General features: G+C 41.7%; 1 protein-coding gene across 4 annotated transcripts in view; it reads right to left on the reverse strand.

Moving 5' to 3' along the window:
- Positions 1-848: 848 nt before the first annotated feature.
- The window catches only part of LOC308325871 (extended synaptotagmin-2-B-like), a gene marked incomplete at its 3' end in the record, with an annotated part of 79187 nt that continues 57531 nt past the window's right edge, over positions 849-22504 (reverse strand). The window contains exons 9-24 of one of the 4 annotated variants that reach the window (XM_080778600.1): positions 18828-18948; positions 17692-17868; positions 17170-17252; positions 16156-16204; positions 15649-15738; positions 14952-15050; positions 10197-10259; positions 9068-9142; positions 8017-8103; positions 7152-7301; positions 6139-6629; positions 5465-5563; positions 4904-5035; positions 4317-4422; positions 3597-3646; positions 849-2936 (exon numbers count right to left, since the gene is read on the reverse strand). In XM_080778600.1, coding sequence (XP_080634726.1) covers positions 2891-2936; positions 3597-3646; positions 4317-4422; positions 4904-5035; positions 5465-5563; positions 6139-6629; positions 7152-7301; positions 8017-8103; positions 9068-9142; positions 10197-10259; positions 14952-15050; positions 15649-15738; positions 16156-16204; positions 17170-17252; positions 17692-17868; positions 18828-18948 — 1918 coding nt within the window. Of the gene's footprint in view, positions 2937-3592; positions 3647-4316; positions 4423-4903; positions 5036-5464; positions 5564-6138; positions 6630-7151; positions 7302-8016; positions 8104-9067; positions 9143-10196; positions 10260-13067; positions 13170-14951; positions 15051-15648; positions 15739-16155; positions 16205-17169; positions 17253-17691; positions 17869-18827; positions 18949-22504 lie in introns of those variants that run through there. The other 3 variants (XM_080778599.1, XM_080778601.1, XM_080778602.1) reach the window with 3 other exon arrangements.

The following is a 22504-nucleotide window of genomic DNA, read 5'->3' on the forward strand; positions in this document are numbered from 1 at the left end:
GAGTCTGCAGTTCTGATTGCAATGGAAAGTTCATTCCATAGTTTTTGAGCCAGAAGGGAAGATTCTGGGACAGCGTTTTTAGTGAATGTTCTGCCAGCTTCCCTGTGTTGGCTGATCGGAGTGCACAGTGGGGTTTTATAGAGTCCGATCAGACTTTGAAGATACCTATGGGGGTGCCATACCTTTGGATGCTTTGAAGACCAGCATCAGAGTTTTGTACTACCAACTGGGAGCCAATGGAGGGACTCACTGTTCACTCAGCCCATGGTGTTTCCAGTGACTAAGTGACGTTAGAGGCCCTTCCCTTTTTCAATCCTATCCTGAGTATTAGTTTAAGTGTGAGTGTGTATTGACTTGGTCATTATTTCCAGTGTGTTTCTTCATGTCAGGGTCACCTGGGTATAGTGGCGAAGTCACAAGCCAGGATATGAGTCCTCTCCTCTTCCTCCAGCGCTCTCTGTCCACCTTTCAGGAGTGCAGCTCTGGTTGAGTGCCTCTTGAGCTGGTCTACATCAGGTCCGAGGTGGAGGCAGGCAGCAAGCTCAGGTCAAGAGGGATGCAGATCAGTGGAGAAAAGGTGAATAATACATGATCTCTGTGAAATATATACGTTGTACGTACGCGTTTAATAAATGATGCATCCAAAGCACTTTACAATGTGCACTGTATGTGCACCAATGGCATTTCACAACTTGCATTGTTCCCAACTTGCATCACCGATCTGACCATATTTCCATAAGCATGTATGGAGAAGCGCCGATCCAACCCATATGCCCTATAGGGCATAAAAGGGACAAAAAGCTGGTATTTAAAAAGAAGTCTGTAAAAAACTAAAAGGTACAGCTTGATGCCGCTTGTCCAGCAAAAGCTCTTTAATTGTTTAAAAGACATTGAAGGAGACATTTTCAAATCATAGCATTTTGTTTCAGCATTCTTTTTAAATATCTGGGTCATGTGAATTTAAGGCACAAAGATAAATTAAGTTCAACAGAGAAGACAAACCGTACATGAGCACATATTTGAACTCCAGACATGATTTTTTCTTTCCATTGGCTTTTGCATATTGTTACGTTTATAAAAAATAAAAAATAAAGAACAACACAATAACAAAACAGACATTGCTACCCACAGTCAGACAACAGGACGTACTCAAACTGAAGTACTGTCTCAAACTGAGAAACAGACTAGTGGACTGTTTAACCATTTAAGACCCTACACAATTTGTGTGACAAACAGAATAGCAGATCTACAAGCCTGCAAGACGTCAACAAGTAACGCATTATGAGCTTGTAGATCTATATAAATAAAGTGTGAATATGTTCGGCTATAATGACATGCCCAAAATAGGGACAGCATGTTGAAAGTGGTTAAAGCCTCTTCTCCTTATCGACACATTGTGAGCTTGTAGATCTGCTATTTTTGGTGTGGGATAGCATCGTACGACGGAGTTTAAAACCAGGCTTTAGTCATGACCTGTGATCTTTACCACACACCAAAAGCCGTTAGTGTCGTTTTGACATGTTTAGGACAGAACAGACAACGCCTCTGCTGAACAATGGCACGTCGATGTAGACAATATAAAACACTTTAATGATAAACTGATGTTAATAAACTCTAAGTAAACTAGTGAATATAGTTTTAAACTGAAGCAGCTCTCTCCGTTTCATATCGATATGTGCATTTACATTACAAATGTGAACAAATCCCTTTCAAAATCAAACTCTGGGACTTTGTGTTTGTTTCCAGACGTTTCTTTTTCTTCTGGAAAGTATAGCGTTGAATAAGCAGTGATGTGTAATATGATGTGCACATGTATGTACAGGAAAGATAAGCGCATGAGGAATTAAGACTGGCTTTTAACGAACTGTCAACTGCCCATTCATGATGATAGTGGTGGAGTTTACATTTCAAGTCGATTTCAAGTCGATTGAAAATGTGGACGACGTGCAGATTGGGACCAACAAACCGATTTTTGTCCAAGAACGCACGATCCCTAAACATTAAAACAACAAAGACATAGAACAAAGATGTGCAAACATTCATACATTTTTGGTTTTAAAAAAAAAGAAAAGAAAAAGGGAAGCCCCGCCCCATACGAGTGATAAAATGAAATATGCGTCTCTTTGGTGACAGACATTTTTCTCCTTTTCAAACTTGTCCACAGTCCTGCGTCAACATTGGAAATTGTATGAATCGTGTTCATAAAAAAAAGACAAAACAAGCAAAACAAACATGTCTTTCATGTCCTTTCTAAACCATACCAGCTTGCCAATGTACAAATTCATCAAGAATTATATATATATATAAAAAAATTACAAATATCCATATTGTTTTTGTTGACCAAACACCTCCCTCTCTTGTTTCTAGAATAAACCCTCCCGCCCATCTCTTCTCATTATACATATTTACAAGGCTGTCGTTTCTTCCAGTCGGTCAAGACAGAAAACTGCACCTTAAAAACAAGAGCAAGAAAAATAGTATTCTCTCTACGGTTCTTAATTAGAGCCTCTACAAATAGTATGTATGTTGCACTTTTAAATACTTTTACTTCACCTGTATACACATTATACTGCATACTCACGCACATAGAGTACACAATCGTCTTAATTAGCATGTGTAAGCTCTAGAGTAGATGTTACTGTGCATGTGTGAATATTATATCTAATATACTTTATATTATACTCCCTTTACTCTATCAAACTATCATTTCTTAAAGGGGAAGACTGCATTATTTGCGACTGGAAGGTTATTATATCCATTGTACAGTAGATTCCGATGGCACCGTGTGGAGAAGCAGCAGTCACTAATAGTAGTTTTCTCTCCAGACAGGACGGGGAGAAGTATTGAAGTGATGAAGATGAGGAATTCATCTATAGAGGATTGGGTTCCTCTATAGTTGGTGAGGCTTGGAAAGGCCATCCTCACTCAGGTCATACCTGGAGGACAAAGATACAGGGATTACAGGCGTATTGTAATGTAACTGCAACTATCTTTCTCACATGTATAGAAGAACATAAAAAAGAAAAAAAGAAAAAAAAGATTTTTTTTTTTGTAAATGAACGATCAATAAATCATTTTTTTTTGTTAGAACTGACATTGTCTAATAATATGGTTTCAGTGATGAATTGCAGAAAATAGAATTGTCCTGGTTTGAAGGTCTGCTGTGGTCAGGGTGCTGTGCTGTCATGGGGCATGGGTACTGTTTGACGGATGTTTTGTTTGTTGCGTTTTGTTTCGTCTCTGTATCCGTCTGCTTTTCATTTTCAATTCTTATTGATCCTGTATTGATCATGTATGTTTCAGTTTGTCTTGTTTCTTTTGTTGTTTTGTCTTTGGGGTCTATTTTGAACTTTGTATAATGTGGGTTTACTAGAGGAAGCTGTCATTGCCATTATTTAGACTCCTGATTTGAATGCTTCTGTAAAAAAACCCCAATAAACAAAGTTGTAAAAAGATGAAAAAAATGTAATTGTCCCATGACAATACCCGAGCATCCAACATGCACTATAAAGCTCTCAAAGTCAAAGTCATACGATTTGTCACACACGTTACACGCGTGTCCATCATGAGGTGTGTTAGCCTCGTTGCAGACTTACCATTGAGTCCAGCCCTTGGAGATCTCATCACTGGTCAGGTCCACCAACACCTGATGGAGAGACACAGAACATGAAGGAAATACCAGGAGACAGGTTGTTTATCAATAGAGGATTCATAGATATAGCAGTGGTTCTCAAAGTGAGGTCCAGGCACCATACAGGTCTAGGTCTGTAACTCTAAAACTGCACAGATGGAACCAAATGGACCCAATTTGTACACCGTCAGTTATGGGGTCTTTGAAATTAAAACGTTTAAGAACCACTGAAGAATAATAGGAACAGGGTGGATTGGTGAGATGTGACAAAAAAAAGAGGGGAACAGGATAAACTAGAAGAAATGCCCCTCAGGGCACAGGTCTCCACCAGGATAATAGCATTTTGTGATGTTTGTTTGTAATATAAACTAATTTCTTCCTCTGCCTAGTGGGAATGTGCATGCATAAGAGAGATCGGCTCTACACACACACACACACACACACACACACACACACACACACACACACACACACACACACACACACACACACACACACACACACACACACACACACACACACACACACACACACACACACACACACACACACACACACACACGCCTTTGGCTGGTGGAGACAAAGATAATGACGCAGAAAAGAACAGCCGGGCTTCTGCATAAATGATAATAAAAAAATAAGCTGGAGAAGGGAGATGAAAAGGTCAGAGAAGTCAGGTCTGTACCTTTCCCAGAAGTCCTTTGTGTTTGGACAGCAGACCTCCTCCATTTTTCACCGCCACATCCAGAGTTCTCCTGTGGAGCTCCACTATTGATACGCTGAACTCAAATCTGATGGAGAGAGAACGAATGGTCAATAGATGGTGGATAACAGACAAACTAATCTCTCAGGAACACATTCCGAGCTGTGCTACTGAATCTGTCGGCAGGGGCATTCGGAATGTGTATACATTGTTGTTAGTGGGAATGAAAACATAGGCGCCCCCCACCAGAAGAGGAGGGCTGAAGGGCAGACCAAATGGGCCAACAAACAAACAAACAGCAAAGGGCACTGTTTTCCCTTTGTTGGCCGATGGGTTCCCAGATTGCAGACAAACAAACGGAGTGAGTGCCTTTACATGCACACTAACGCACCGATTCCACCCAGATTAAAGCAATATTCTGATTAATAATGACCCTCATGACAGACCAACAAATGAAATAAGATGCAGGGGGGACAAGAGAGTTACATGATACAAGTCAACCTGAGGGCATTTATCAAACGCTACATTGACTCACATGTGTAAACCAAAGCAGTTTACAATTAACTCACATCTGGTCGTAAACAGGGTTAAGTGTCTTCTTGTGAGTGTGAGTTTTTCTCCTTCCAGACCGCCGTTTGTCAGGCAGGAGATAGAGGCGCACGTAAGGGTCTGAGCCATGGTCTGTGAATGCTATGAGGTTCCTGTGGATGGGAAGGTGAAAGGACAGAATTTCGATTAAAATGGTATAGCCTCTACTGTGCCAAGTGGATAATTTGTAACTGGTATAGTAAGGTTACATGACAACTGAATAGAATAGAGTAGAATATAATATTATAAATATATAAATTACCTATCATATTCCTGTATACAGTTATTCTATTGTGAGGGCATGTGAACATCCGACATGAAACTTCACATTCCGTGTGTCGAGATCTCATTCTAAAGGGCACTGGAAAATGTCTAGCCATAAAAACATTTAGAGCTGCCTAGTTATACAACTACATGATTGTCATTCAGGATACTGTCTAACTTGCCCTGTTTACACCAAACCTTCCGTTTAGTATTTCTTCTTTTAACTAAGTTCAAGTAAATTACATTTGGTGAAAAGAGCTCTTCCTGTTGCGTCCTACCTGCAGGCATGCACCACTACTATCAGCTTGTTCCTCTGGGGGCTGTGTCTCACCGTCAGCTGGACCTCTCCCAGAGGGAAGTAACTGGGTCCTGAACCACTGGGAGAGAGAGAGAGAGACAGAATTTAATTGGACTGACTAAAACATCCAGATACAATAGACATCACCGTACCTGGAAGTTATGCGGGAACGCCCACTGAGTGGCAAAAAACTACTTTCTGGCCTTGACAGCCCATTCATCCAAACAGAAAAGTCCTGTCTCACCAACATTGCAGCTGTACGAAAAGCTTGAATTATCCTCTTTCTATCTGCAAAGTTTTTGTTTCATAAAAATCCACCATAGAAACGTTATGAGCTACTTTCTGTCAAGAAATGCCCTGCATTTGATTATTTTTCCAAGTGTCAGAGTTTGGAAGTGCTTGTTTTCAATAACACAACATTTTGCTGCCTCCTGCATTATGTGACATTTAGAAACGCAGGACGGTTGAGGGATTTCCAACCAGAGCTTCCAAACTCCCAACACTGCTCAATGTTTTGGGAACTATTCACAAAAACGAATTTCACCCACTTTTCTTTTACTTAACTGTGATGTTGGGCAATTTATTTATCCATGCTATTAGTGGGGAAAATGCACTGTGTAACCCCCACTTCAGTATGTAAAGAGCCCTCCTTACTTCTGCAGCTGCCGTAGCCTCTGCTGGAGCTCCTGTGTGGCGTAGGGGTTGGATATGTCTGAGGCGATGCTGGGCGTGGGCTCCTTAACCATCATGCCTCCTCCTCCGGACAGGTACTGCTGGGAGCCCGAGATAGCCAGGTTGGACATGCTCCTCCCTGCTTCACTCAAACCTCCACTCACCCCTCCTCCTCCTCCTCCTCCTCCTCCGGCACTCGGCCCGTCGCTCAGGCCTCCGAGGGAGCTGGAGACCTCCTGAGACTCCCCTGCTCCTGGAGGGTGGTGGTTGTTGAGGAGGAGGTCCTGGGCGGAGGCCGACGAGGAGCGGGGCGGGTGGGAGGAGGAGGGAGGCGGGGGATGGGGGGGCTCCGAGGGGACAGAGGGACGGGGCGCGGGGGTGGAACTGGAGCTGGCCGAGCTCGCCTTGCGAACTTGCACAGACGAGGGGGCGGCGTCGGCCGAGGACGTGTCCTTGTCCTGAACACACAACACCTGCGAGGAGGCAGACCAAGGTGGAGGGTTAAGGTCATTATTCAAACCTTTATTTACCGTTTTGACTCTGTATTCGTCAAACCTGTACATTCGTTTGCTGAGCTCTCATGCCATTTTTCAGCATGGTCCTGTAAAGAATGGCCTCAGCCTTCTCTTGTTGGACAGTGAGCAACGTTCACCCCAGTTCAGAAAGAGCAGAAAGCTACATTTATTATTACCCGTACTGTCCCGAATATAAGATGACTCTGATTATAAGACGACCCCCGTTTTTCAAGACTCATTTTGTGGAAAAATAACATTGAATGTCAAATAATCTAGTCCCCCATTAGAATACGACCCCATTTTTTGGGGATATTTCTATTGGAGAAAAAAAAGTATTCTTATATTCAGGCCAATACGGTAATTTACTATCAGTTGAGAGTTTATACCATGCTTTAATCAAGTTTTTCAATGTGCCATCAAAACTACATCTACAGTATTCAAATAAAACAAGCACAGGTTGTCAACCACAGTGCAATTGACCTTAAGCGCCATCTTCATCTTGAGAGTACAGCTGGGTCCAGAGTTCTTGAGAGGGAAGCGCTGAGTGAGAGTCATGTCCTCTGCCTCCAGCAGACGAGTCAGAGGCACAGTCAGCTTTCCCAGAGAGCACTCGTGCTTTTCATCCTTCACCTGAGAGACGTTACAAAACACTCGGTCATTCTCCTCAACAACGTTCACAAAAATGAGCATATTCCACTCAACTCAACAAAAGAAAGGGGAGAGAAATAGAGAAAGACTAAATCGGGTCAGAAAATGTCAAAATGTCCTCTTATGCCACAGTCCCATGAGCACCCCCTAAGTGCCGTTTCCCATTGGCATCTGACACAATCACACAATGGCCACTTTACTCTTATGGTTCATTCAGAGGACAAACGCACGATAGTGGATGGATGGTGCTTAACCCATTCTGGACGGGAACCCCTTTAGGGGTTCTTGTTGCTATGTACAGTAAATAGCCACATTTGTAATATATATATCTGTTATTTGTATTTTTTTTTTTAGAAAACTTAGGTCAGTTTTTAGAAGGCGTTTTTAGAATCGTCCTCAGTCCTAAAATGGGTAAATGTTTAATTACTGTCAGGTGCAATGAATCCAACTAGAAAGTTTGCACCACTGCCACGATTTGACCAGACAGCGGACTGATCATTCAAACACACTCATTAATAACACCGCATCGATGCTTAGTTTATACTCCGTCATAGGATGGAGTGCATGATGAAAATAGCAGATTCCACAAGCATTGTGATTTGCCATCTTTGGTGCGACGACTGCACTGTATGATGGTATTCAAATCAGGCTTCAGAAGCAGATGAAAAGATAATAAAATCAGATAAAAGTGTCATACCTCGACCTCCAGCTCCTGGCTTTTAGGGTTGTGGATAAGGAAGGTGAAAGCTTCTTCCCAAACCGGTTCATTGGTCTTGTATCTGGTCTGATGGATGGACAGAGAAACACATAGCGTAGTAGCAGGTTAGTGGCAAAAGATAAACTGTCAGCACTGTTATTATTCATAATGATGCTGTGCGGTATCTGACGTACAGGATGTATATACTTTGTATGTACCAGCTTTTGGTTAGCAGCCTAATAGGCGATTCACACCGAGACGGACTGAATCCGTTTCACGGGAACAGTTTCATAATACGGTTGCCCGGTCCCCGATGGCCATGATTCACATTGCCCCGAGATTCAACAGCGCACCCGGGTTACCGGGCGGGTACACTTGCATAACACACTTTAATCCTCCAGATGGCGGTGTGCTTGATGGCTGGCTGGCACTGACACTGACCATCAACTCTGCGACATTGTCTCCAATAAATCCAGACACACTGCATTGCCTCTTTGCCGTTATACTACTTCACTGTCAGCCTGCCTGCTAATCACTGTCAGTCAGTTCTGTGCTCCAGTGTCGTGCTTGATATTAGTTCGCTATGGTTTACTTTGGAAACTATGCCAAGCAAAGCCCAAGAGCCACGTGTAGTCCGCAGAATAAGATCAGCGCGTACTGCGGTGCTGCGCGTATACGCAGATTAAACAGGAGACGGGCGGCGTTGAGAAATGCGCTGGTGTTATGCGTCGTGCAGCGTCTGTTTTTTTTTTTTTACGCTTGGCTCGTCGACTAGAGATCATGTCACGTTCTAAAAAAAACAGTCCACTTCCTTCTTTAGGTACGCATGCATTCACATTGGAACGATCAGTATCTGAATACACTTCAACGGTCCAGAGACCCGCCCCCCCCATGCGGTCCCGGGGACGGTTGGGCGATCCGCTCCCGGGAACGGTACGCATCATTCACACTACCACAACATCTGCCAAGTGGTCCCGAGTGCGCACCCGGGACCATGGTCGCCCCTAATGAATGTGTTTTGTAGAATGGTTTGGTTTGATGTTGGTCTTACCTTGCTCTCAAAGGATTTGTGTCCAACCGTGAACTGGACAAATGGACTTGGGTCGCTGCTCACTTTTTTACCAGACTGCAGAAAAGCAATAGCAAAATAAAACAAATGAGCGATAAGACTTAGTCACTATAACTTCCCCCTGTGGGATCATATAAAGGCACATAGGGCAACACCTTTATAAACTCGATGTAATTGAAAACCTTCATAGAAGCTATATACAGTACGTCTCTTTGATAAAAGAGACATGCTTGATAATGCTGACACTTAGTATTGTATTTACCGGTACTTACAATATCTTACCTACTGGTAGGCCATTGAAAACTCTGTTATCTTCTATGTTATAATAAAAACGTTATATAATATATGCAATTACGACAACTACATCTCACATTTGAGTTCTAAATGGTAAAATGTAATTTATAAGAAAAACATATAATTACAGAGAAAGTTCGTGAAGGAGAAAACTAGAGCTCTAAACACCAGACATCACCAGACACCAGAAATCATTTCAGATTTGAAGAAAAGTTAAGTCCTCAACGGACTGATCGGCTTAGTGGATGATTATTGATTAGCTTACTAGAAAACACCGTTATTTACAAGAGCTTGTTAAATGATTTAGTTTGTGAGTTAATTAATGATATTTCACAGCAGTGGTCAGTAACTGGAGTCAACTGGCAAGACATTTTGAATGCAACATGGGGGACAATTTCCTGAAACTATTCCTGATTCCATGAGTCCAAATACATAACCCTAGTCTGAAAGATCTAAATCTGACAATGATAATCTAATCATTGAATTTGGAAGCCCTGTAGCTGAAGCCTACAATCTGGAATTACCTCAATCTGCACTGGGTGTGTGTGCACATGTGTGCAACTAATGTGTACACATGTCAGTATGTGTACGTCATTGGAGTGCATGCATGTACTGGACAGTGTGTGGTTTATATCTAGGTACTGTACATGTACACATGCATAAACGGCAACGAGCGTGCATACAGTATGACTCGGGTATGTCTGTGCCTGTAGTTATGCATGTGAGCATTCTCTCTCCCCGTCTATCTTTCTGTCTGTCTATCTTTCAGTCTGTCTGTATCTTAAAGGTTAAGTGTGCTCTGTTGATGTCATGTTACCTTGATGGCTTTACTGACTGAGGCCTTCTTCAGCCCCTCAGAGTTGAACTCTAACGGATTGCGCTTTGATTTCCCCAGTGACACGATAGGAAGAGAAGCAACACAAACACAAACACAAACGCACCACCCGGGTTATTAGGGAGTGGAGACGGGAGGACGTGCAAGATGAAGGACAAGGAAGAAGGTTATTGATGATTGACACACCACCACCACCACCACCACCACCACCAAACAATGTGAGACAGACGTTAAGACAACAAGGATGATCACATGGTTAATGCATTTAAACATTTAAACATGGAGCCAAGATCACAACACAAAGTCATTGGTTAGAAGTTGAACCAATACGAATGGACCGTATTGCAGAGAAGAGGGGGAAGAACGGACATGATATTCATGAAATGATTAGCTGACAATACAAATGTTTTATTAGTGCTGAATCCACCTCTGCTTTAAGCACTTTGAAACCATGGCAACAAATCTGGACAATTTATATTGTTTTTAACCACTTAAACCCTCTAGACTTAGTTAACTGGACCCTTGGGACGCCTATTTTTGGCTAATGTTCTCCCCAGAATATGGATGCTCGGGATCAAGTGGTTAAACGGCTATAAAAATGTGCTGATAGACTGGAGTAAAATACACTTTAGATGCAATTATTCAAAATGGGTGCCTTCAAATTATCTGACCTATGCCTTACATCCCTGAGGTCATCACTGATCTAATGAAAGGATTGGTCTAAGCTTCTGTTCCATTAGTCTAATGCATGACAAATCAGTGACTTCTCAGGGATGGAGGGCTACATTTAAAATGAATAAATGTTGGTTTCCTAACCCCTTTGATCACCATTACTCTTGTGTGACAACAACACTACGCAGTGAGTGCATAATGTTTAATGGACAGTACAAGACAAATTGGTTTAGCATCATCTTAAAGGACCACTTCACCACTTTTCAAACCATCTTCATATAATTGGTCCTCACTATAATGTTCATGATAAAATACCACAATTGTTTCTACTCGGTATGTGTATCATAGGAGGGCTGGGGGCAGTTCAGAAACCCGTCCACCAGTGACATCATTGTTACGCAGATCTTTAAAATTTTATTTTAAATTACTTTATTATCGCGAGAATGATGGCTTCCATTATCGCATTGCAACTTTTCAGGAATAGAAAGACTGCAGTTTCTATTAGCTTGGATTCCCTGTTGATGATGTCAATTATATGAAGATAGATTGAAAAGTGGTCAAGTGGTCCTTTAAAGGATTTGCACACATTACAAGAGGTAAAACTGCTTGCAATATTCTTGTCACATAGTGAAGGTAATCAAAACTATTTTGTCATTAGGTCAACCAAATTAAACTCTGGCATCCTTGATGCTACATGTTCCTGAGCATATAGATCAGCTATAAAATAATCACACAACTAAGTATATAGGACTTAAGCCCATGTCCTCAGAATCCCCATATTAGCCATGGAGATTGGATCATACGTTTGCTGCCCCCTGGTGGTACAATTACACAAAAAATTGTGTGGCATTTGACACATGTTACTATGAATCAGTTAACAACCACATCATTATGTGTTGGAACTTGGCAGTGGTATTAATTGAAAATGTGCATGTTGCATTACTGATATATAGGTTATAACATACTTAACGGTCTTTTTGTGAATATGTTATTAACCTAGGTTGTTGAAAAGTCACACAAACATGTGTCGTCATGCACACTACACAATGTTTATCGAGAGTGTAAAGGGGCGTAGCCATGGAGATCCGAGGGGTAAACCCATCCATGTGGGGGAAAACAAGTAGGATGGAGGGATGGCAATCCACTAATAATTCATCCTCCGCGGACTCCATAATACCATCAAAATACAATCTAATGTGCTCCCATATTCATTTATTTTCCTTCCTTTCCTTTCTTTAAAGAAAATAGATATCGTTGCTGCTGTCGGGCAGAAAACCTCACACAGTATCTCCATATTTCAATGGTATTTCAGGTTTTTTTTTGGGGGGGGGGGTAAATTAAGACCCTACAGTAGTTCATCTTACTACAATGTCGTACACAAGTAGCAAGAATAGCTGTTCTACGAGCTTGTATCGAGATCATGCGAATGAGCTTGTACATCTGTATTCTTCTTTAAAGTGAAAGTGGTTAAGTGCGTCTGTGATGTGGGCATAATAAATATCGAACCAGTGAAAAGTGAGAGAAAAAACAGGAGCTTGTGACTAATAACTATACATTGGATCAATCAAACAGGTTATTATTATGAATTATTATTATACATTTTCAAATGTAACGGTTTTGTTTTTGGACAGTTTCCACCCGACAGTGACGATGGCTGAGGTTAATTGAACTGTTGTTGCTAGAGTGTCCTGTAAGATGACAGGCATGAACTAAAAGAACTTTCAAAAGTACTGATCCGATGCAGCTTTGATCAGTGGTAGTAATACAGTGGTGGTTTGCTTTAACTAGAGTTTTCTAACTAGAAGCCCTGCACATTTGGTCCTACTTCTCAGTTTGTTAACTTTGTTGTAATTGCTGAGATACTGTACATTATAGGCAATTTGATTAAAGTTCAAACTATTGGCACAATTAATGACATAGTGGTAATTCAAGCATCTGCACAAGGTTAAAGTCTTCATGCTTTCAATCCCCATTCCCCACACCCACACACACACACAAAATAATCACACGATAATAAAAAACAACAACCTCACACTGTGACATTAAGGCCAATTCATCATTTGTCACATGACCCTTTCGTCAAACGTCGCTCGACAAAAATGGCATAAATTAGACGGCATATTTGAAACACACACACATTCATTAGAAACCCTCAAGCAGACAAACAGCCAATGGACTCACAAAGAGGCTCCTATAGAGAGAAGCAGTGTTCTCACAGAACACCAGCCCAGCCGCACGCCTCTCTTTGAGGAACCCAGAGCCCAAGTTCCCCTCGAACACACTCTTCACAGGAGGAAGAGGAGGAGGAGGAAGAGGAAGCAGAGAGGAGAAGCAAAAGAAGAAGAAAAAGAGGCTGAAAAGAGGCAAGTCAGGCTTCTGCTATGGAATCATCAATCTGCTATGGAATCATGAAATACATATTAACGTGAGAAAGCCTGGTAGTTTAAAACTGACAGTTAGTCATTGAACATACCATTAATAGTATTATTTGTTTAACTTAAGTTAACTAACTTGTATATTAAGGGACACGTCTGAATGGGAGCATGGCAGGGGTTGTCTGAATGGGAGCTGAATGTTTACGCTTCAAACACTTTTAACATTCAAAAGCTATGGCCTCTAGTCCCATGTCCTGCAGCTTTACGATGAGATGGATAAAGCAGAAAAGTAAGGAAGAAAGTAAAGTATAAAGATAGCAAAGAGACCAAGGAGATTGTAGACTAGCACACAACAGTCTAACAGCTGCAACAATATCAAATGTTTTTTCTCTAGTTTAAAGGAGCTATAACATAAAATTCAACTTTTTCAATTTCTTTTGTGTTTTTGGGGCTCCCATGTGTGTTTTCTATCCCCACAAATAACCAATTTTTAACAATCAGGCCTTCATGTCATATGGGTGTTTTAATGGAAATTGCTCTCAGAAACAGCTCGACTGATTTTGGCCTCATCGTGATGTCATCAATGTCACCCTACTTTGTATAATTCCTCCTTTTATTCAGTCTTCAGTTGCAAATTTGCATTTCCACTTTGTTTACAATGTCCACCATTGTTGATTTTCCAAGCTAGGATGGAATGGAAACAAGCCTGGTTTTATCTAGCATGAGTATTATAATGACTCAAATATTAAATAATCTGCATATCAGCACCCTCTCCACCTCAGGACATTGTGGTACTGCAGCTAAAACTGCTTTCAAAGTCCAGAAAGAATTGACAAGGCTGGTTATATCAGAGTGGTGATTGAGGCTCAAACCATTAGAAATAACTTTGAGGGACATAGACAATATGATTATTAAATATTAAAAGCATGTTATTTGCGCTTTAAAATAAATACATAAAGGCTTGAATAGGCCTATATAAGAGGGGCTGTGTCTGATCAAGTGAACATAGAAGGACCAAGTCCTTATGCACACCTACTGTACGGGGGACAGGTGCGTCGGATAAATTAACTGGAAGAGTAGGAAAAAAACTGGAATCCAGCACACTGTCTTCATGTTCACTTACAGAATCTTATTTCAATAGCCCGAAGAAAGTCTGACCGACCAAAACGTTGCTGCTGCTGCTTATATAAAGTTCTGTAAGTGAAGACAGTGTGCGGGATTCCTGATCAGATGAATATCAAATACCTAAATATAGAATCAAGCAACTTAAAAAAACTATCTGGAGTATCACACGAGAGCAGAGTTGACATTAGAATGATTCCAGTAGTGTTTTAAAGTGAAATACCCATTCAAATAAAACTATTGTGTACAGCTTACAGCCAGAACACTGTATAAAACACAATGTAGTGTGCAGATACTTTAACAATCACAACTACAGGTATGTATTAAGCCCTTAACCCATTCTGACCGGGAACCCATTTTGGTGTCAGCATCATGTTATGCTTTAGCTATTGAAAAATAGCAGATCTACAAGCTCATAGCGCGCCACCTGGGAATTTTCCAGTTGTAATTTCCCATCGACTTGCTCTAAATGTATAGAAAACGTATTCATCACCATGAAATCAATCCCGTCATCTCTCTGGACATTACTACTACTAGTGCATCTCAGGTTTCTATCGGTCTGACTTACCGGCAGGTTGCGAGCAGAGTCCAGAAACACGACCAGCAGAGCGGAGGACAGACCATCGTTGGCGTGACCTGCCCTGTCTGCCTTGATGCTGGTCAGAGTCTGTGGAGAGACAGCAGCTGGACGTTACTGCATCCTCACCGCTCAATGGGCTCTATGCACACAGAATGACTCCTCCTACTTCCAGGCAGCTTCCCTACTTCCTTCGCAGGTGTTACCGATTAAGGTAGTAATTAAGGTTCCGTTCCATTTAGTGTGGAGTGGTTCTCAAACTCAAGGACCCCCATAACTCTGAGTGTACGATGCATTGTGTGCTTGTATATCTTGCTATTTTCGCTACTTCTTAAATGTATATTTATTAAAAAAATGTATGGAAATTATACGTTTTCTGATTTCATTTATGAAATACTTTTGAAAAATGTTGGAATGGATTTTAATTGATGAAAGATTTGTCTAAACCACACACACACACACACGCTCAATTCATTTGATCCATGTATAGTAGCACTGCAGCATAGCGGGGGCGTTTTGTCCGGAAGCCGTTCTCAGTATGATAATAATTTATCACGCTGGAGGAGGGCTATGGCCCGAAATGTTCAGCGTAATTGCCTATCAGGACTTTCTGTGAGCGCTGGTGTTTTTTTGTTTACTGGATACCGTCACCACTGAACGCCAAGGGAAATAAAACTGACAGTCTTACCTGGTCTAATCTCTCTGGGGTGGACAGCAGAGACAGCCACTCCAGTTTGAGATGCAGCTTTCCTGTTGCAACTTCATCCATCACAAACCACTGGGCAGAGAAAACAACGATGGTTAACCGTATTTCATACAGCCTTTCAAAAGAAATCAACCAGCCCATAAGTTAATATGTGACAGATTCATTATTAGATAAAGTTGAGATATGAGCAGAGACAGGCAGGCAGACAAGTATACTGATAGGCAGACATATACTGTAGACACACAGTACAGCATAATCACATTCAGTACCACAATCAAAATCAAAATAATGATACAATACAAAAACAAGCAATAAAACAATGCAACCTTATGCAAATCCTATCATTAAAAACCAAGGGATAGTGAGGGAATTGTTCTTCATGGCAAATTACCCCCATCTGCATCCCATTATAGACAATATAATTAAAAGAAAAAACATCTAAAATGCAAATGACTGAAAAAACAAAACAAAATGAAGTCTGCAGAATACCTCTTCAACCTTCTGTTCCTTCTGCAGCTCAGCCATGTCAATCACCAGACTGCAATCAAGTCACAAACACAAAACCATTTGGAGAAAGTCACAACAGTACAGCTGAAGGCTTCTGAATAATTAACGATTCAATACTGTATGTTTTTGAAAGCAGGTCGAAGCAAATCACCTGCTTATCAAATCACTAATTCAAGAGGTGTCAGATAGAAATGGTTTGGCAATTTGATGGAAAAACTAGAAAAGTGCCCTCAAGCCGGGTTGCCTACCCAGGGCCCGCAAAATTTGGAATGCAGTCATAGCCAATTGGAATGGAATCTGATAAAGCTGCAAATCTGCTGTAATCTGCTGATGTTGCCCGTTAACTCTGTCCTTTCTCGACCGTTTCGGACGCGAGGCGGCTAGCCGGAACCGGCCAGGCCCCTGGGGGTCTGGATGTTCCCCCCAGGGACCCCCACACAGTACAGTTGCACCGCTCACTTCACACAGGTGTGATTTCTTTTGAACGCTGGTGACTTGAAAAGTTCAGCACCTATTGTATAATTACACCTTTTCCTTCACTTTCAAAGGTAATTCTCCAAAGTAATCAACTAGTGTAGGCTGGTCAAACAGGTCCCACAGCACCGACAGCAACGGATGGAAGGAGAGTTCAACCATGGTGTGGCTTGTATTTGCAAAGTGTAAATCCACCATTTCTGCTTCAAATAGACTTTTTATTGACTTGGGGCACCCTGGCGCATATTAGCCTCGTTCTCAGCCATACTCATCTACGAAGAGATGTCTGGAGGTTTTACATTCCAGGCAGTCAGCATTAGATCATATTTCCAATTACAGGACCTGCTTAGGTAAAACTAATCTCATCGGAATAGGTTTCATGTGCATATTGAGAGAGGGAGAGGGAGAGGGAGAGGGAGAGGGAGAGGGAGAGGGAGAGGGGGAGAGAGAGAGGTACATCAAGCATAGTATTGATCATACTCCTGTGAGCTGATTGTACAGATTAAAAGTACAGTGCAGTACCGTCCCAGGAAGTCATCTTTATCGGTGTCTTCGTCAAACAGTTCTATCTCCAGCATCTTTCCTGTGTGGTCGTACACTAGAGCCTGACGGAGGGGGGAAAAAGTTTACTTATAACGGAAAAGCCATTCATAAGGATAGTCAGTTATGTGATAAAGCCATGCATAACAGGGAAGGTTGAGAATGGGAAAATGTTATTAAAAACATATATAAACAAACATGTGTGGAGGAAATACAGTATCTGCTAAATGTATTTTAGACAATTTGTTTGCATGTTTTTGAACAGTTTCATTTATTTTTCGAAATACCACAAAAACAACAACAACAACAACAATCTACCAAACACAAGTGTCTGAACCTTTTGTGTTATGCTCAAAAAAAAAAAAAAAATGCAAATATATTGGTTAGACAAACAGACTGACAGAGACATAACGCGTATGTAGATTTTTTTTAGCATCATATAACATCGCACATCATTTCCTAACCCGTTCCTAACGCATACAGTAGAGCCGGTTGTGTGCTTACCTCGTACACCTCGTTCCATTTAGGGTTGACGGTCTCATGGATGACTTTACTCTGGAAGAGCTGGGTTCCCAGCTGGAGGACTCCATACGGGTCCGACTTGCCTTTGATCAGACCTCCCAGGAAGCGGTCCTTACCCAGTAGGTCCTGAGCCTCCATGAAGTGGATCCGCAGCACACCCTGAGAGAACCAGCCCAGAACAGAACAGTGAGATATGGGCCCAGTGTTGATTTTGTCGACTAAAAAAACTATGACAAAGAATGGTCGTCGACTACCAGACCAAAATGTTAGGGAGGGGACTAGTGTACAAGAAAGAAAAAAAAAGATGAGTCATTTTTATGTTTGGTTGCGCTCTGGAAATAGCAGATCTATACAAGCTCACAATGCGTCACAGCTATTTTCAGCCACAACCAAGAGTAAAATCAGGCATTTGCAACGCCATCAAGGCCTGCCAAAACACATTTTAGTCGACAAAATCAACTGTAGATTTAGTCGACTAAAATCCTATTACCTTCAGTCGACTAAAACTAGACTAACACTAAACATTTCAGATAACTAAAATGTGAGTAAAACTTAAAAATGTTGTTCTAATCTATGACTAAACTAAGGTCAGCATCCAAAGAAACATCCAGGTTTCTAGCAGTACGTTTTTAAATTAGAATTAACTGCACCTTGAATAGAAAGACATCTATAAAGTTTAAGTTATTACTTCATATTATACACTATACACACGAATATTGTTCTCATTACTCTCATCTGGACTGAACATACTACATAACATAACGTTGTTTCAGATTCTTTAAAATACCAGGCATGGTATTTGAGTGTTTTGAATAGTTTCTCTGCCAATTTCAAGTATGTGTTTCTGTACTTACTGTAGTTTGTTGTGTACACATTCAACAATGTGTTTGCTTGTGTGTGTGTGTGTGTGTGTGTGTGTGTGTGTGTGTGTGTGTGTGTGTGTGTGGGTGTGGTAACAACAATACAACTCAATGTAGCTCACAACAATGAATCACGGATGCAATATGCCATCAGCCATTATTTATCATTTGCTGCCACAAAGATAAATGTCACTTAATGTCATCTGACTTTAGGTCTGTGAATGCGTGTGCGTGAGTGCGTGCGTGCGTAGTGCGTACCTTGGGCATGGGGAAGCGTAGCTGGGCCAGCTGTGCTTCTCCCACAAGAGGAATGGTGATTCTGTTTGGAAGAACCAGGTAACTGTAGATGATGTCCTGGATGATGTTGTCACACAGACCACTGAGAGAGAGAGAGAGAGAGAGAGAGAGAGAGAGAGAGAGAGAGAGAGAGAGAGAGAGAGAGGGGGGAAGGTGGTCAGAGGGAGGTGAGGGAGAAATAGAGAGCATATATAAATTAATTTGACCCAGATGAGAGAAGATGCTGACCATGCACAACTCCTACAATGTAAAACAAGTTTCTATAGTTTGCAGTAACATGCTTCTCTGAAGACACTTTTCTTGGTGTCTTACTGTTCCACTCGGTACTCAGCATCTACACATTGTTCTTCTCTAAATAATTGATAACGGAGAGAGTTTATTTTATAGGGAACCAGCTTTTTGGCTCTGGCTCAACACAGTTCATTTCATATTTATTTATTTCATTTCAGTTATGGTTTTACATGATTTTTTTCTTTTCTTACATATTCCATATCAGAAAAGAAAAGGAGCAGGAAGAAGATAAATCTTATTTATACCTGCCCCTATCAAATAAAATAAATAAAACATCTAACCCTAACCCAACCCTCACCCTAAAAAAAGAGAACAACAAGATGAAATAACATAGAGCTCAACAAGAGAACAAACAAAAACAACGCTGAGGGAACAAAATAACACTTATATCTAACCTTCTAGTTCATATTTTATAATTCTTTCCTTTTTAAACACTTTCTTAAACTGAAACACTGTTGTACAACCCATACGATACTGCTAGAGAGCCAAACAAATCTCCATAGGCAAAAACTACACATCTATCATGGAGTTCCCCAAGGTTAAAATCTACCCTATGACACCCCCCCCACCTACCCATTTATACAGTACTTTCAGATTTTATCTCAATAAACCCAGTCAAACGCTGGTAGATAAGAATGTTGACCCCAGCATGCCACCATATCTAAAGCTTCCTGTGGAGAAGGTGAAGCACTCAGTCTCTCACGTCGCCTCCGGTGTGACATGTCACCCTGACCCCCCCCACCCCCCCCCCCTCCCCTCCCTCCACAAACCACTTATGAAGCCATCACAGCAGCTCTGTCAACAACCTTAAACAGGCAGACAACACAACTGTAATAGCCTAGGACTCGAGCAACAATAACACAGAGCACGTAGCCCAAGCAGTCACTTGACAAAAACCAACACATCACCAAACATTTTTTGTTGTTGTTGTGGTGATCATCATTTTATGGTTATAATTCATATTAATCAAGGTGTCATAGCCAGTAATGTATGGCTCACGCTTTAGATATTATATGTTTTGTACTAGCAAGGCCTTGCGATGTGATTCAAATCAATACAAGCTCACAACAACGCTAAGAGCTTGTTGATCGCCAGCCCTACAGGTACAGTAGGTACTACTGTACATGCCACACTGTAGACACTGTATGCAGCTGGCCATGTCCATCTGCCCACAGTCTGGCACTGGCACATGACACACACACACACACACACACACACACACACACACACACACACACACACACACACACACACACACACACACACACACACACACAGACACACTGAAGACACAAACGGGCATCATGTTTCAGCATGTGTAAATACACGCAGACACGTGTCCCCTGCACTTTGCAATACAAAACGGTCCACATGTCGCAAGAGAACTTGGCATGCACAAGCATAGCATAGACATACAGTACAGTATAAACAAGACTGCATAATTATGTAAATTTGCACTTGTAACTAGCGAGAACAGAACAAGTTTGCTTTGCACGCATGCATGCATGCACAGGCAGGGTGCACCTTGCACACTTGAACGAATACCAACAACAACACAGTGAGACATCAATCCCCCCAACGTGTGCATGCACGCACACACACACACACACACACACACACACGCACATGGACAGTGTGGCATCCCACACTTTCCAGGCAGTAGCTGTGAATACTCCAGGGTTTAAATGTTTCCTGTTGAGATTATCTAGGCAGCCATGACACAAGTAAACGATACACACAACATACATACCTTGCTAACAGAGTGCTTGGAATTTGAGAAGTGAATGTGTAAACAAAGTGTGTGAAACTACATCTATTTACATGTGAACGTGCGCGCGCGCGTGTGTGTGTGTGTGTGTGTGTGTGTGTGTGTGTGTGCCTGCAAGAGAGAAAGATATTACTGTGACTGAGTGACTGAGTGCAGTCTATTACTGCTAATCCCCTCTAGAGGGCAGCATTGCACTAAACTGAAACCTTCCATGTGTGGGCGTTCAGTTATTCACAATGAGATGAAGTTTTGATTGATTGATTGATTGAAATATTTATTAACAGTTTGCAGTACATTTCAAGCACAAACTCAATGACGTACAAATAGACACTATACCGGTAGTCAAAGAACAGAACAGGAAATCATCATAAAGGAGATAAAAAGGGAAAAGAAACATATACAGTGAGGGGAAAAGGGTGGGCGGTGGGGGGGGGGGGGGATTCAGTTTCGAATTGCAGCCGGCCGTAGGTGCCCTTTGAGAGCGGTTTTGAAGGAGTCAAGGGATTTGCATGTCTTAATGACTGTTGGTAGGGCGTTCCACATATTGGTGGCAAAGGAGCGAAAATAATTTAGTCACTTGTTTGTGCCGAATCTGGGTTGTACATGGTTCGTTGCACTCCCTTCTGGTGTTGTGGGTGTGGAGTTCCACAGGGAAAACTGATCCAAGTGCATTTCCCTACTTCACCCTCAACTAAAAGACACCATTACAGACTGATTGGAGGACAGCTAAGACACCAAACATATAATCATCTCCAGATCAGCATTACTTGGTGCTGAACTCCCACTCCAATCCCTTTTCCAAACCTGCTGTGGGTTGTGCCTATAAAAGGAGTTTGTTTTGGGGATGGGCGAAGAGATGGGAGGGGGGGATGGATAATTCTCGCCTGTAAGGAATGTCCTATATGATCGCATATAATGTAAGTTCTTTGTTGTTGTTAGCATGCGTACAGTATGTGTGTGCGTGAGAGAGAGGGGGAGATAGAGACAGACACACACAGTGCTAGGGGTGACCTCAGGATTCTGCTGTTTGGCTACAAAATGCAAATTGAGTGAGGAAATATGAGCACCAACAACAGAAACAACACACACACAAACACGGGTGTGTCAGACTAGTAGAACAAGGAGAGCTACATTTCTGGGTGGAGTCTTTCTCTCTCTGAACAGTGTGTGAGTCTATTGGAAAACCAATGTTTAATGACCTGCAGCCTGCAGTCAGTATGGAGACATACACGCTACAGTTCATCTGAGGATGCGTGCAACAGTGCGCTGTGAGCCGTTTTACTTTGGCTTGGCTTGGTTTATGCTACATTATCCTAAACCAGTGGTCCCCCAACAAAACTTGTTTGACCGTGCACCCCATATTACCCCCAATGCTAAGTCTTGTTGTATTTGGCCAAAGACGATAAATTTTTGAATGCTTATGGCAAAAAAAATCACAGAATGTGATTATTCCCGCAGCTGCTCTATATACATCTCCTTACAACAGTAAGGAGATGTGCCGCTTGTGCTAAATAACACCGTAAAACCGCCATTTGACCATTACCCTTTTCATGAGGGCGTTCGCGCACCACAGTTTGGG

Source organism: Protomyctophum bolini (genome assembly GCF_963924005.1).
Source record: "Protomyctophum bolini genome assembly, chromosome: 12".
Classification (NCBI taxonomy): Eukaryota; Metazoa; Chordata; class Actinopteri; order Myctophiformes; family Myctophidae; genus Protomyctophum; species Protomyctophum bolini.